The sequence below is a fragment of the Mycteria americana genome, chromosome 3 (genome assembly GCF_035582795.1).
Source record: "Mycteria americana isolate JAX WOST 10 ecotype Jacksonville Zoo and Gardens chromosome 3, USCA_MyAme_1.0, whole genome shotgun sequence".
NCBI classification, from domain to species: Eukaryota; Metazoa; Chordata; class Aves; order Ciconiiformes; family Ciconiidae; genus Mycteria; species Mycteria americana.
The window spans coordinates 112,088,141-112,102,490 of NC_134367.1; the positions used below are offsets into that span (position 1 = coordinate 112,088,141).

The 14,350-nt window shown below is 41.4% G+C and overlaps 1 protein-coding gene across 1 annotated transcript in view; it reads right to left on the reverse strand.

Annotated features, from left to right (window-relative positions):
* Nucleotides 1-4,488: 4,488 nt before the first annotated feature.
* The window catches only part of FSHR (follicle stimulating hormone receptor), an 81,625-nt gene continuing 71,763 nt past the window's right edge, over nucleotides 4,489-14,350 (reverse strand). Inside the window, exons 9-10 of the mRNA XM_075497442.1 lie at nucleotides 12,026-12,211; nucleotides 4,489-5,716 (exon numbers count right to left, since the gene is read on the reverse strand). Coding sequence (XP_075353557.1) covers nucleotides 4,489-5,716; nucleotides 12,026-12,211 — 1,414 coding nt within the window. The remainder of the gene's footprint in view (nucleotides 5,717-12,025; nucleotides 12,212-14,350) is intronic.

A 14,350-nucleotide genomic window follows, 5' to 3' on the forward strand; every position in this document is an offset into this window, starting at 1 on the left:
GTACTTTCATCCCTAATTAAAGGTCACCTACTGGTTCGAGAACAACTGTTAATGAAGAGTTTAATTATCCAGATGACAGCTATAAAATCCTACTCCTGTGCTTGAATATTTTAAAGCAACAAGGCCCAGATTTTCAAATATGTGCTCGTAACCAAGTACTTAGACCCAAAGCTCACTCTGCAGAAGAGTGTGTACGTGCAATTCACATTTGCATACACAATGGGAGATTACACATGCCCGTATTAAAGATGCAAATCTGTGAGGAGTTTTGCATGTGCTTACTTGACCATTTGAACCAGACCCACCTTTCTTTTCCATTCTTTCATTCAGGGAGGGGGAGGGATGATTAAATTATTCCTCGAGGATAAATCATTTCGCATTATTAACTCTTCTTAACAACAAAGCTGCATAAATTAAATGTAAGATTATCTGCTGTGTCCTCAGTGGACTGATTAGGAGGGAATCTACAGGAAAGAAATGTGGTCAAATGATTTGAAGAGTTGCTAAATGGGATGCAAAGCCTCATCTTGCATTCTTAACAAGCTCAAATGCAGACCTGCCTTCTAATGAGCAAACCCTGCTTGGCATATCTGTGCAACCCCCAGAGCAATGTTGTAAAGAAAATGGCTCATGGTTCATATTTCCCTACTGAGTCAGGTTTTTGCTTTTATTGATGCTTTTGACCAGCTGCTCCCATTACCTTTACCTGTGGTGGCAATTTTCGTGATGTGACCTTTAGTCCGCCAAGCTGAAGTGGCCCTGCTTCTCACTTCCCATCACAGCACCAGGTATGTGTTTCTCGGGGAGGTCAGGTATGGGTTCCCCACAAGGTACATGCCTGAAGGAGTGATGCTTCTATCAAGCAGATGAAGTTGTTTATCGTGTCCTCAAAGGCAGCAAATTCACTGCCAGCAGTCTCTTTGTCACTCTGATGATGGCACCATAAGGGCAAAGACAGCCATAACTCTTTAACTGGGCATTTTCTGGGGCTTGGTGGAGACTGAAATGCAAGGCCCACGTAAGGGTATGGAGGAAAACCAGAAGTTATGACAATATTGTTGACTGTCAGATGGTCTTTGGAGTGAGCTAGCAATGGGCTCCAACTTAGAACAACCCCAAGGTTTTTCCTGTGAGTCAGAGTTAGGTTTTGACTCAGTTTCCTTGTTACTTGTGGCCCGTCTCTCCTACACACATGCGCACACATGTGTGCACACAGACACATGCTGATTTGTCTGAACAAAAGACTGAACAAAACAGAGCTCCAAGCCCTGGCTATAAAAAAGAGGGAAAGAAAATTAGAGTGCATCACATAAGAAGAGCCATTTGTATACATTAAAAAGGAGAAAAAAGCCTGTCAAAGTTCTGTCAATGGTTTATATCTTATTTCGTAAGAAATGTGAATTAATAGAAGAGATTGGTTAAAACAAAGACAGGTCAGTGCTGCTAAGTTATCTGTTTAAGAGGTTTCAAACGTACCTTTCTGTGCTTTGTTAACTCTCCAGGAGGCTACAGGAGGGTTTTCTCTGCAGAGTCTCTCGTCAGCCAAGTTTCATCCGTAGGTCACGGTGACCCGACTGTGGAGGCTGTGCCGCATAAATGGAGCTCTCCAGATAAGCAGTAACATTTATTGCTTACGTCGTCAGCATATCTCTGGCCGTACACTTGTTCTCAAGGCACTGTGTTTTGATATTGGTTTTATTAAAATGTATTTCAGAAAAGAAAATGTAAAATAGTTTAAAGATTATGCACATAAACATGTTGTTCGGTGCTGAGAAAATCCACACCAGACACCAGCAGGCTTTTTTTACATTACAAGCATGAATACAATGTATCTTGCATTTTTTTTTTTTCTTATACTACTTTCTTCAAAGAAAAGACATTGCTTTAAAAATTGCTATAAAAGGACCAATGTCCCACAAAGGGAAGGATACAGGTCCTACCATGCCCCTCACAGTTTGGAAGATGCTTAAAATTAAAATCCAAACAATAGCGAAAGTCAAGGAGCTGAGGACTGCAAGAAGGAGGTTTTTGTCTTGGCAACCACACGGTCAGCCTCCCAGCTTTGGAGCTGCTGCCACTGCCTGAGCTGCCACCAGAGCTCCTGCGCAGCATGTGTGGGCAGGATGACGTGCCTGAAGCATTTCTGTGCTACCCTCCTGCTAGGGACGAGGCAAGGTGTCTGGTTATGCAGGCTCTGTTTGCTCTTCAAGTATCATCCATCCCTTGTCTCCTCTGGAGGAAGAGCCATGGGCTAGATGGCTTCATCCTGTGGGCCCTGGTCTGACTCTGGCTACAAGACACAACCCTGCAAGGTCTCTTTTCAGGGGCGTTTATTTGTAAAGCATATTTAACTGGGTCCTCGTTCTGCAAATATCTGTGCAATCAAGCTCAGGTGCCTGACATAGCTGTGAGAGGATTTACAAGACTGGCTTCTAGACTATGCCTGTGCTTTCTTGAACTGCCAGGTCTCAGCCTATTGCCTTTGCAAATGGTCAGAGCCCAGGCAAAAAAGTGTGACACACGACAAGAATTTGCCCTATTTATCAACATAAATGGGCTAGTATTTTCCAAAGAACACCCCTCATTTTTGGTCCAAGAATAGATTCAGAAGCCTTTTTTAAATGCAACTAGAATATTTGTCATTTTGGAACATCATCATTCAGACACTCCCATGGGGATGGGTTTTAATGGCTGCATACCGGTACACTGTACATGACATAAAGTGTTTGTGAAGAAATGATTCCTCTGAGTAGTCAGAAGAGCTTCCCAGATATGAACTGTCTTTCCTGGTTTTGCTCTTTCATTCTTCCTTCCTCTGGATCTTGGAGGGACTGTTACTTGTGTTGAGTAATGAAATTTCCCCCCGCCTCCAAAACACACTATCTTTGATCTCCCCTGTTTTATGCACTAGGGAGCTGATACTTCCTTCCCTGGCTAGGACTGCATGGATAATCATCTCCTGTAGTTATTCACATCAGGTTCAGATGCTGAAATGTGAAGCTGATGACAGGGGAAATTATGGATAGAAGCATCAAGAATTGCTACTGAAATTTTAGGAGTTGTAGGCAGGAAATATTCAAAGCTCATCACATTTAACCATGAAGACTCCAAAGATTTATAATCTCATGGGACAAAACCATGAATTGTTTGTGACGTGGGAATGAAGCCCAGACTCCTGTCCTGGTGTTTTCTTTATGCCCACATACTCACACACAGACACACAATCAGCATGAGAAAACCCTACCCAACCCTAAATCTTTGGTGCTATTTGGAATGATTAACCCTCAAGAAGTTTGATATTCAAATCATGTAAAAATTCTGTACATTCATTGAGATGTTATTCAAAACCTCTGTAAAATCAGGAAATCTTGATTAAGAGCTTTTTCTTTTTTGTTATTTCAACATATGCAGTATGTGGTTTCTTTCAGGTCTTTAAATCTGGACCATCATCTGATAATGTGCACGTGAAGGATTTTTTTAGAAGGGAAGGGGAAAGAGAACTTGTAGGATTTCACAAAAACTTTTGTTCAGGTTTTCAAAAGCCATATTGGATCCATCGTCCTTTACATAACCCAGACAGTGCAATGCACTAATACTGCTGTGTGGCAAACCTGCCTCAGGTATCATGTTAAAGCAGCCCATTGGCCCACCTTGCCATACCCAAGGGGTCCAGCCACACAAAAGTGATTTCCACCCAACTTTGTGAGACCAGCTTGAGAAAACATCCTCCTTATTATGAAGGGTTTCTCCTGCTCTCGTTCTTGCTCTTTCTCATCTTGAAAACAAATCCCCAACCAAACTCCTTGATCCAAACTCAGATGAAATCTGGTTCTCTGAGCCTGCCAGTCTAGATCAACCCAAAGTGACACTTTTGTGCAGAGTGAGGCAGGTCTGTGCAGTGTGGAACAGCTAACACCAGCCTAGCTGGAGATGCCTTCTGCCCCTCTGCTGGGGTGAACAGAAATGGAAACAACAAAAGATATTCTCATTCCTAGTAAGTCTATGCCAAAGGAGGGCTTTAAGTTGGCCTTCTGTCTCCTGTAACCCCAGAAGATGTGATTACTGAAAAGAGCTAATTATCTGTCATTGTTATAACATGCTTCACAGACAAAAAAATTAATTCTACATATTTTTTTTCTTTCAACCATATATAACCACGACTTAATTCTCAGTAAGCAGCTAACATCTTCCTAGAACGAAGGGAATCTCTGCCTGGTCGGTGGGAGATACCAGTTTATAATCTCATTTATTTCTTGAGACAATTCTACAAGGACACTTTGGCACATGCTGAAGTTTTGTTCTTTGTCCTTCCAGAACTGAGGAAGATGATGTGTCTCTGATGGCTGTTTGTTGAACAAAAATAGTAAAGTGGAAATAAAAATGTTTTCCCATAAAAAATAAGTTTACATGCTATGCTGAAGTCAGTATTCAAATTCACAATTGAAAATGATTATCACACTGTCTCAGACACAAATTCATGCAAGCACTTCAGTTCAAGTGATTCATAGGAACCAATGAATAAATAGTCCCATCACTGTTTTTTGATGCAGGAGGGCAATGGCCATTTCTTGTGTGGAAATTATGAGCAGATGTAGAGGTCTCTGTTCTGTAAATCTGGGCTTGCATTTCACAACAACCAAACTTGCTCAACAGAATGAAGAAATCCCTGCGGAAAGTCTTTGTGAAAATGGCATAGAGGAAAGGGTTAGCACAGGAATTGATGGGGTAAAACAAAACCAGAAGGATCTTGGATTTGGACACTGTGATGAGAGGAACCTTGAGTGAGGCCGATATTGCAAAAAAAGATATTGGTGCCATGCAGAGGAAGTCCGTGAAGATCAGTATGGCCATGCGCTTGGCAATCTTGGTGTCACTGTTTGAAGAGATGACATTAGGGTTTCTCACAGTAAAGTAGATGCAGATGTAGCAGGCACATATGATCACAAATGCAAGTACATTCAACACTAAAAGAAATATAACGTAAGCCTGAGAAAACGGTGTTTCTATATCCATGGGCAAACAGATGCTGACCTTCATGTAGCTGCTGACTCCAAATATGGGAAGAAGTGCCACCGTGAAAGCAAACATCCAGCCAAAAATCATTATAATCACAGCATGACGAAATCGAACCTTGCGGTCCAGTTGCATGGCGTAGGTGATGGTGTGCCACCTTTCCAAAGTTATCACAGTCAGCGTGTAGACTGAGAGTTCACTTGCAAATACTGTAAAAAATCCTGCAGCATTGCATCCTGCCCCAGTTTGCCAGTCTATGGCATAGTTGTAATACTGGCTTTTGGTCTGTATATCTACAGATGCAATAAACAACAGATAGATACCTATGCAGAGATCTGCAAATGCCAGATTGCACATTAGAAAACGAGGTACGGTGAGTTTGTATTGACTGCTTATTAAGATAATGAGGACAACAATGTTCCCAGTGATAGCTAAAATGTTGATAAACCATATCAGGACTCTCAGAACGTTGTATCCCATGATATCTTCACATGGATTGAAAGCATCGGGTTTAGGTGAGCAAGCTACGTTAACTACTTCATTGCATAAACCATAGTCAAATTCATTCTCTGCTGGGTCAAATCCTATGCCATAGTTGGAAATATAATCTTCAGCTGCAGATCGCCTACGTATCTTATCGCCAGGCTCCTCATCAAGGTCTTGCTTCGCCTGAGAGATGCTACATATTGGATGTAATTCAGTGCTGAAATTGTAAAAAGAGTAGAGTTGGAAACTAAGAGACGCAGCACAAGGCATACAACAAACATGAAATCATCCAGTTTCCATTAACAGCTCAGTGTTTCCGGTTAGCTGATTATATAGACTATATATATATATATAATCGTATAATATAGACTACCCTGGAGTTTGAAATTAATAGTCTGGCTAGTCCCTATTTATAATATATTACATGAAAATGTAAATGATTTGGAAACATCATACAATGTAAGGGAAAGGAAAGCTTGATGTGTGCTTTACTAGCAATCATGACGCAGTTATCCACATGGACAGGCACATTCTGTAAGAAGCTGTCCTTATTTCAATCGAATTTCTCACATAACCTGTCATTGATAAGCTGACTCTTGCATGGGGGAAACACATGATGATGAATTCCTTCAGAAGACTGAACTTTGAAGAATGAATCAATTCAGCTGTGCCCATAAGGAGTCTGTATAATCACAATAATGCTACTATCCCTTAGTATTACTCTCAAATTCCCTTTTTCCAAAAGTTTTTGGCAATCAGTGTGCCATATTCAATGTTTTAACTCCTTCAGTGCACAGAACAACTCCAGTTTGTGCCATTCATTTTAAGTATCTCATACCATATTGGTAACTGGCCATTAACACAAATAAATGGCATAAGTAAGTTCATGCAGTCTTCCAGATAAGCTCTAGAAGCCAGATGCCAACACAGATACAAACACAAAACACGGTAGAACATTTTGCTTAAAAACTGTTTTTCAAAGAAAATGGATTTGAAACCAAGTGAACTGAAGCAAAGCCAAGCCAAACCAAACCAAACCAAACCAAACCAAACCAAACGAAACCACACCAAACAAACCCAACATTTCCGTAGAAACAGTAGTTGCTTTTGTTTCTGTCAGAAAGTATTTTTTGAACATTTTTCATATTTTAGAAAAGGTAGATAAAGGAAAAGACTTTAAAGAAAAAATGCTTTTGAAGGTAAACCAAGTATTTTTTGGCAGTTTTGTGTTTGGCTTTATTTCCTAGAGGATTAACTCTACGCCCTTACTCTCAATGCCTAGCCCAAAGGAAGAAATAAATGTTTTGGCTGAGATGACAGAAAGATGATCAGCTCCATCAAGCTAAGAAATATCAAGGCGTGTTAACATGAAATAAAGGGTCAGACTTTATCAACTGCTTCTCCTAGGCTGCCTTTGAAGTTTGGTGTCTCAGAAACTTGCATTCATAGCTTTGCATAAAATGGATCCAGACCTAATCTGAGTTAGGGAATAAAACAGCCGACAATGTGTTGCAAAACCAACACAGTTCAGCGCTGCCTACTTTCATCTACATCATAGACAGTAATTTAGGTGTATAATTGCTAGGACAGGACCCCAGATTATCTTCCACCCTGACTTGCAGTACAGTTGAGAGAAGAGCTTTCTAGGCAAGTTAGGCTGAAATTGTTAAACAATCGGTAGCAGCTTAAAAGGGAGAATTCTTTTTTGTAACCCTATTTTACTCTTTGACTTTGTGCACTCACTACATTTTCCAAAAATCGAGTTTAAAAGGTCTGCAAGAAAGGAAAACTAATGAAGGCCCAGCACCAGAAGGTGAGGGACATTTCCTATGAGGTTCTGAGCATCCTCTACTATTATCAATATTTTTTATCTTGCCTGTCAACTGAGGCAGAAAACTAATTTTCTGTGAGGTCAAATATGCACTATGGAGGTCACACTAGCAATAACAAGGCATTACATTTTGCTCCCCTGTGTTCTGCTCGCATAAGGATGAGTGAGGGGTCCAGTGTATTGATCAATATATCAACAGTTCTCTAGCTGAAAGGGAATATATGCTTCCAAGGAGCAATAACGGGAGAGAAAGTCCCTCAGCTTTGAGTGCAACAGGCACCCGAGGGCACTGAAAGCTACTGCAATTGGTGGTTCTTCGTCAATGAACTGCGGGAAATGTTTTTATCCAGTCATTTCTCAGCTGTGAGTTAAAAATAAACCTTTTCCCAAATTATGGAGGCACTGCCTGGAGCTAAATCTGTCCCCTGATAAGACTGCTGTGTAAGGCCAATTAAATACTTCTGATTATTACAATTTATTCATTCTTGAATTCTTTTACAGCCAGCGGTCCCAGATAAAATCAGGTTCCCACGGAGTCGGCTGCTCTGTTTGCTCCAAGGATGGGTGCCGAGGAGTCTCCTGGCTGGTTACCTGTACCGTGAGCAGGTAAGATGGGCAGCTGCAAAATCCTGAGGGAAAGAAGATCCATCCTCTGGTACCGACCGCTTACCAGTTCTTTGCCCTGGGATATTTGCCCTTTGGGCTGTACAGTGCCTTCAGAGCAACAAGTTAAAACATTTTTTTGGCAAGGGATGCTTCCTTCGAGAGAGTAGGTATCGTAACACAGTTCATTTATTCAGTCTATTTGTAACGCTCTGTTACTGTTTAATGTTGCTTTGCTCAAGTAAACCCTCTGAAAAACGAGCTAGAGAAAGGACAACTTAAAGAGTAGCATTAAAATTGGCAGAGTGCTCCAACGAAAATAGACAAAAATGACTACCTTTGTACAAGTGGTTATTTTATGTTCTTCATCTGGATCCGGTGACAGCAGGATCTTGTGTGCTGAGAAACATGCTCAGCAGAATAAACAGTCCTGACCTAGGTTCTGTATTAAGCCCTATCTCAAACCAATCATCCTTACTGAAAAGTGACATCAAGTGAGTTGTGAGCAACTCATATTATGTTCTCATGAGACAAGGCCCAAACACAACTCCTGATGCTGCCACATTTTTGAAGAAAATAGGATTTCAAGTGACTGGTCGTCCAAAGAATAACGATCAAGTGTAAGGACAGAGTCGTATCAATGTCATTCTTTTAGGCAGAAGGTGATCTTTATGTCAAAGAAAGCCAAAAGCTTGCTGAAGTTCATAATGGTCTATGTCAAATTGAGGGTTTTAACATCCAGCCTCTGCCCTGTCTGCACTTCAAGGATATTATTTTCCAGTCACAGAAAAATGTGAGGGGAGTTCAACATACTGCACTGGGCTTGTCCTAAGAAAGCAGTTTACCTTCTGTCAGGCCAGCATCACAATATTCCACTGTGATAAATCTACAGATCAATATTTATCACATAATCCTTCTTGGTATGGGGAAAAAAAAAAATAAAAATTTTAATTTGTGTCTCAGTCTGGAGGAGCTGTGCTTGATGTGACGTCCTCCAAAATTTAGAAAGCACTGCTGCTGTAACAGGTTTAAGCTTTCTGTTATCACAACAGAGCCTGTTCTCTGGTGCAGACAGATTTGGGAGAGGCGATCAAGCATGATCCACTATGGCAACTTATTTTATCTAAGGTTCTCAAGTGCTGCAAATGTCTCAAAGAGGGGAAATCTTACATAAACGGGGCAGCCAGAAAGGGGCCACACATCCCTGTCTTAATTCCTTCCCGAATTTCCCGCGTGAATACCAACTGCTGCCGTGATCCTTAGAAATGCACTTCTGGGGGTGACGAGACATGCTTTTTATCCTCTCTGGACTACCTGGAAGTATTCTGAGACCCAAACGGCCATGGGAGAATGACCGTCTCCTGTGAAGGTGCACGGCAAGTCAGGTCACGTCGCAGTTCTCACCACCACAAGTAAAGCCTGCTGCTCCGAACCAAGCACAGCTCTCGCCAAAGAGATAATGCACGTTGTGTGATCAAGCACTGCAAACTGTTAATAACTCTTAAACAACCCGAGCAGTCTTCAATGCACACGCAGCTTGTGCCAGCTGTCAGGAAAACTGCTTTGAACTGAAAGTGGGTGTAGCTACTGTACATGTGACTAATCTCTGCTGAAGTGTACGGTAATACCTTCGGTATTCCAACGGCATCCATTTTCTCTTTTTAAGCTGGAGAGAGGATATCAGTCTCCCACCAATTTCAGTACAAGACACATGACTGTGTGAAAGACATTACCATTTTTAATTATGTTTTAAAGTAGTTAACAGGAAGGGTTGATCTATATAATTGATTCTAATAATTTTGCATTTACGCTTAATATTTTTTAAAAGATACGTCTGGTAACTATTAAAAACATATAAATACATTCAACTTTGTTCTTTTGACCAGAGTGATACAGTTCACATGCACATTTATTCAAGTAACCATACATCATATAAAGAAGAGCATCTCCAACTTGCATACTATTTCTTACCATTGCATTACACCTGATACTATAGGGGACTGTGGAGTCATGACCAGACCTGCTCCAGAAGCAGCTCCACCGCCACGTGGTTCTCCAGCCCAGCTCACTGGCCATCCGCACTTGGGTTATGTGAGTTCTGCACAGTTCACTGGCATTTCTTAGCAAAATTGCACTTGCCCAGGCTGTGGGCAATCAGTGTCCTCCTTGGCTTCTTACCTGCCAGGGCAGAGGCTTCCGAAAGTGGTGCTGTACTAAGGGGAAAGTGAGTGCTGTGGGCTTCAACTCCCTGGGGCAAGCGTGACATAGAATCATAGAATCATACAATCATTTAGATTGGAAAACACCTTTAAGATCATCGAGTCCAACCATAAACCTAACACTGCCAAGTCTGCCACTAAACCACGTCCCTAAGCACCGCATCTACACGTCTTTTAAACACCTCCAGGGATGGTGACCACCACTTTCCTGGGCAGGCTGTTCTAATGCTTGATAACCCTTTCACATGGAAGTTATTTAAAGCCCAAATGAGAGGACTAGATACTGAGAGCTTACCAAAAGGTCAGGACCATTTCCTCCTGCAGCTTTCCTTCAATAGTAACTCTTACTCTGTTTTTGAAAAGTCCAACTTTCCTAATTTAAGGGGTGGATTCTGGGATTTGGGTCCTGATTTGTCCCAAGCAGCCCAGAAGACAAGTACATTCAAAAATATGAATCATAGTGATATCAAGGTCCCTTTGCAGATTCAGGACTAAACATGCTTCCATTGGACTCTTCGGCAAATACCACTTTGCCACCAGTGCTGGAAGGACTGGACCCATTTCTACTTAGCAGGCTACCAAGCACTGTGCCTGCATAAGCCTGCAGAAGTATGTGAAAATGTTTCCTTCTGATAAACTGTCCTAGTGAAAAGTTTAGCATTTTGGATCAAAAATGGGCAATGGGGGATGTATTCTGTCAGACACTTCCCTTATCACTGCAGTCTCCACCACCAGGCTTGCACTCTTTACACAGGTAGTTTTGCAAACACATGTAGGTGATATTTATTAGCTATCAGCACAAGCATGATCAGTTATCTTTCATTGCCTGGTGACAATACAACGCTAAAAGTAAACTAAATGGCTATTATAAGTATTAAAATAGAAGCTACTAATAGTTTATGCTTTCTCTGCACAGTTTTACTTTTCTTTGAAGTTTTAGGCAACTTCTGAAGACAATGTCTTGAATTGTAACAATGATCCCCATTTTTTTTCTGCCATGGCAAATTCCACGTCTTTGAGGACATCCAGTAAAGGAATAACTTTGAACAATAACAGGGGTTTCCATAGGTACTAGTTCCTCATGTTTTCCAGTGGCACAAATTCAGGAGGTTCATTAGCTAGTTAACGTTTAAAGTCTACCTGAGCAGCTGAAAATACTCAATGAGAATCATTGATACCTGAAGTCTCACTGCAACTTGCTAATGGAAAAGTAAAACAAGCATGGAAAATTACTTTGGGAGTCTAAAAAGACACCCCACCCTCTCACATCCCTCTGTTGATTTGGGTATAAGGGGTCTGTAGGTTAACCATTTCAGAAATCATGTCCAAAAACATTGTGTATGTAGACTTGACAGATATCTGTGGCATTTGGTTGGACAATGTTCCAACATCAGTGTGGCTTTCTGAGAGAAGAGTTTAAGATCACTCAGCGGTTCTCTATTGACGGCCAAGTATTGACCAACTTCTGTATTGATGGCCGAGTATTGACCAACTTCTCTGCAAACACAGCTGTCCCTCCAGCTACCTCCTGAAAAGTTATCAGACTTTTCCTGTTGAATGTCTTCAGCGTGGGTCCAGGCTGATCCAAGGTGGCAGGTCCCAATGAAAGATGGACCTATGACAGGTGGGGGCTAGAGCCACAGCTGGGGAAAATGCTGATGCTAACACAGCTACCAAAATTTATTACCCCTCTGGAATGGAGAGGCAGTGCACTGTGTAGCATGCATGAACATGTATGTTTTGTATATTTATTTCTATCCATTTACTTACCTGCACTGAAGAGACCTTTCCTATCCAGATTTTCAGGAAGTTTATTTAATTCACTATCAACTGCTGAGAAGCACCAAAAAGAGCAACAAATGAAATCACTTACTTTTGCCTTTTCCAGTTTGTAAATGCACAGCAATGGCTAGGATAGGTGAAGTTTGCCTCAATCAAAGATCTAAATTTGCTTAAATCGGGAAGCTTTTTTAAATTGTATGTAGACCTTGCTCTTAGCTTCTTAATGAGTTCTAATCCATGACTTGGCAGGAAGCTGATTCTTGTCCTTGAAATATCCCTTTAAGAAAACATATGAAAATCTTGGTAAAAAGCAAATTTACTTCGGCTCAGCAGTGGATATGTATTTTAGACTGTCCTACTTATTCTCAGAGTAGTGACTGGGAAGAGATCAGCTGGAAATCCATGTGGAAAACAGGATTCAGGGATAAATTAGGTGTTCCTAGAGGAAACCTGAACTAATATTGCAAATGACGATCAAGTCATGTTAGTCTGGTTTGAGAAAAAAAAAAAATCCCCAAACCCTCTGAGTAAGAATTAGCAGGGATATAAAAACCATTAGTGCCATTTGATTCTGGGTTTAGTAAATACCCAGTAAATGCACCAATCACCCCAGAATACTGTTACAGAAAAAAAAAGGCTAATGAAATCACAATAGAAGTTTGTTACATGAACATCACACCATGGGAAGGCTGCTGTGGAAAAGACAATAAACACAAGGAGAGAAGCTCGGGGGGGGGTGTACAGATGTGAGGAGAGGTTGGGGATATCAGGTTTTGTACTCATTAGGAAGAAAAAGAGATTAAAGCGAGACAGGGGTGACACTGTTCAAACTGTGAGGAATGGAAATAAAAAAACATTTCCAGAGGTTTAAAAAAAAAAAGTATTTATGTGGAAGGCAATTACTGTGTGGGACAGGTTATTAAAGGCAGCAATGGAAGCAGCAGCTACGAATGTAGTAAAGAGAGCATTAGCAAGGCTTTTAGAAGTTGTGCACACACTAAATCTTTTGTGCCACACAGGTGGGGAAAAGGAAGAAGGACCAAGGGTGCTCCATCTCCAGGCTAAGAGATACTTGGGAGCCCATCCCCGTGGCTCCAGGGTGTAAGAGCTGGGGCAAAACATCCTCACATTTCCCTCACTAGGGCACAAACTCTGTCCCTCGGCTCATGACAGCAAACTCCTTTCTCTTAGAGAAACAGTAAAATGGCCTATGCAAAAATCGCCCTGTCCTCCCTTAGCCCATATGCTCTTATGGCGTGAGACTGATCCAGGGTGCAGTGTTTGCTGAGGCTGCTCTGTTCTTTATTCTCTGACAAAAGAAAAGAATTTTTCCTAATCAAGGAATTGGACCGACAATATTTGTGATTTTCTCCATGCCCCCTCCAAGACACAGTTTCCAATTAATCCGTGACAGTACGATGTCAGGACAACATGTTATTTGATTCTACTACCCAACATGCACAAATTGGTTTTATTATCGTGTTAATGCAGTAAAGTGGTGCCACATGAGGGGGAGACTAGCTTTTAGCAGCATGTAATAAACTTTAAACAGTTGTTATGTACCATACGCACATCTGCACCTCTGTTCTCTGTTCTAAGAAGCAAAATTAATACGAGGAAATGGCTCAGTTTGAACTCATGGTCTTTAGCTTAGGGTGGCCAAGTCTAACAAATTCATATGCAGCTAATAAAGCAGTTACTGGTGGTTGGTAAAGATGATCTTTGCATCCATGCTGTGCCCACAGCTGGAGGCTTTGCATCCAGGCTCTGAAGGTACCTAGAACCTTCAACAACTGGGCCATGAATTGTGGCAGCAGAGGAGCAAACAGAGACCCCGCTCTGCTACCTTGATCTGGGGCCATGACTTCTACTGGAAGGGCAAGATGAACCCATGGAGTCAGAAATACTTTGAACTTCTGCAGGTCGGGCTGAGAGAAGCCACACTGTGGTCCCGAGGTTGTTCTCGGACTGACCTGTTTCTCATAGGAGCTAAAAGCTGCAGCTGAAGAGAAATTTTAGGCTACCGATTTCTGACTTAGACACCTGAAGAGGTAATTAGGTTGCAATGAGCAACCTCGATTGTTTCGTGGACTGACTATTGCCCTTAGGATGCTGCCTAATGAAAACTGTCACCTAGAGTATATGCCCATCACTCAACAACTAAACAGCAGTTTTCGTCCTAAATCCACAGACAGCATCACTCATGGCATCATTAAGAGCCTATGAAACTTCACAAGGACTCATAATTCTGAAAAAAAGCATGGAAAATGTTTTCTTTGGCTTGTTACCTAAAAATCTTTACCTAGTCCAAACTGTTATTACATTGGGTGGAAATAACAAGGAAATATAAATAGGAGTGTCACCTAGACTTAAAAACAGCTAAAATGTTACGGGGTCTCTGGGCATCTCTGAATAA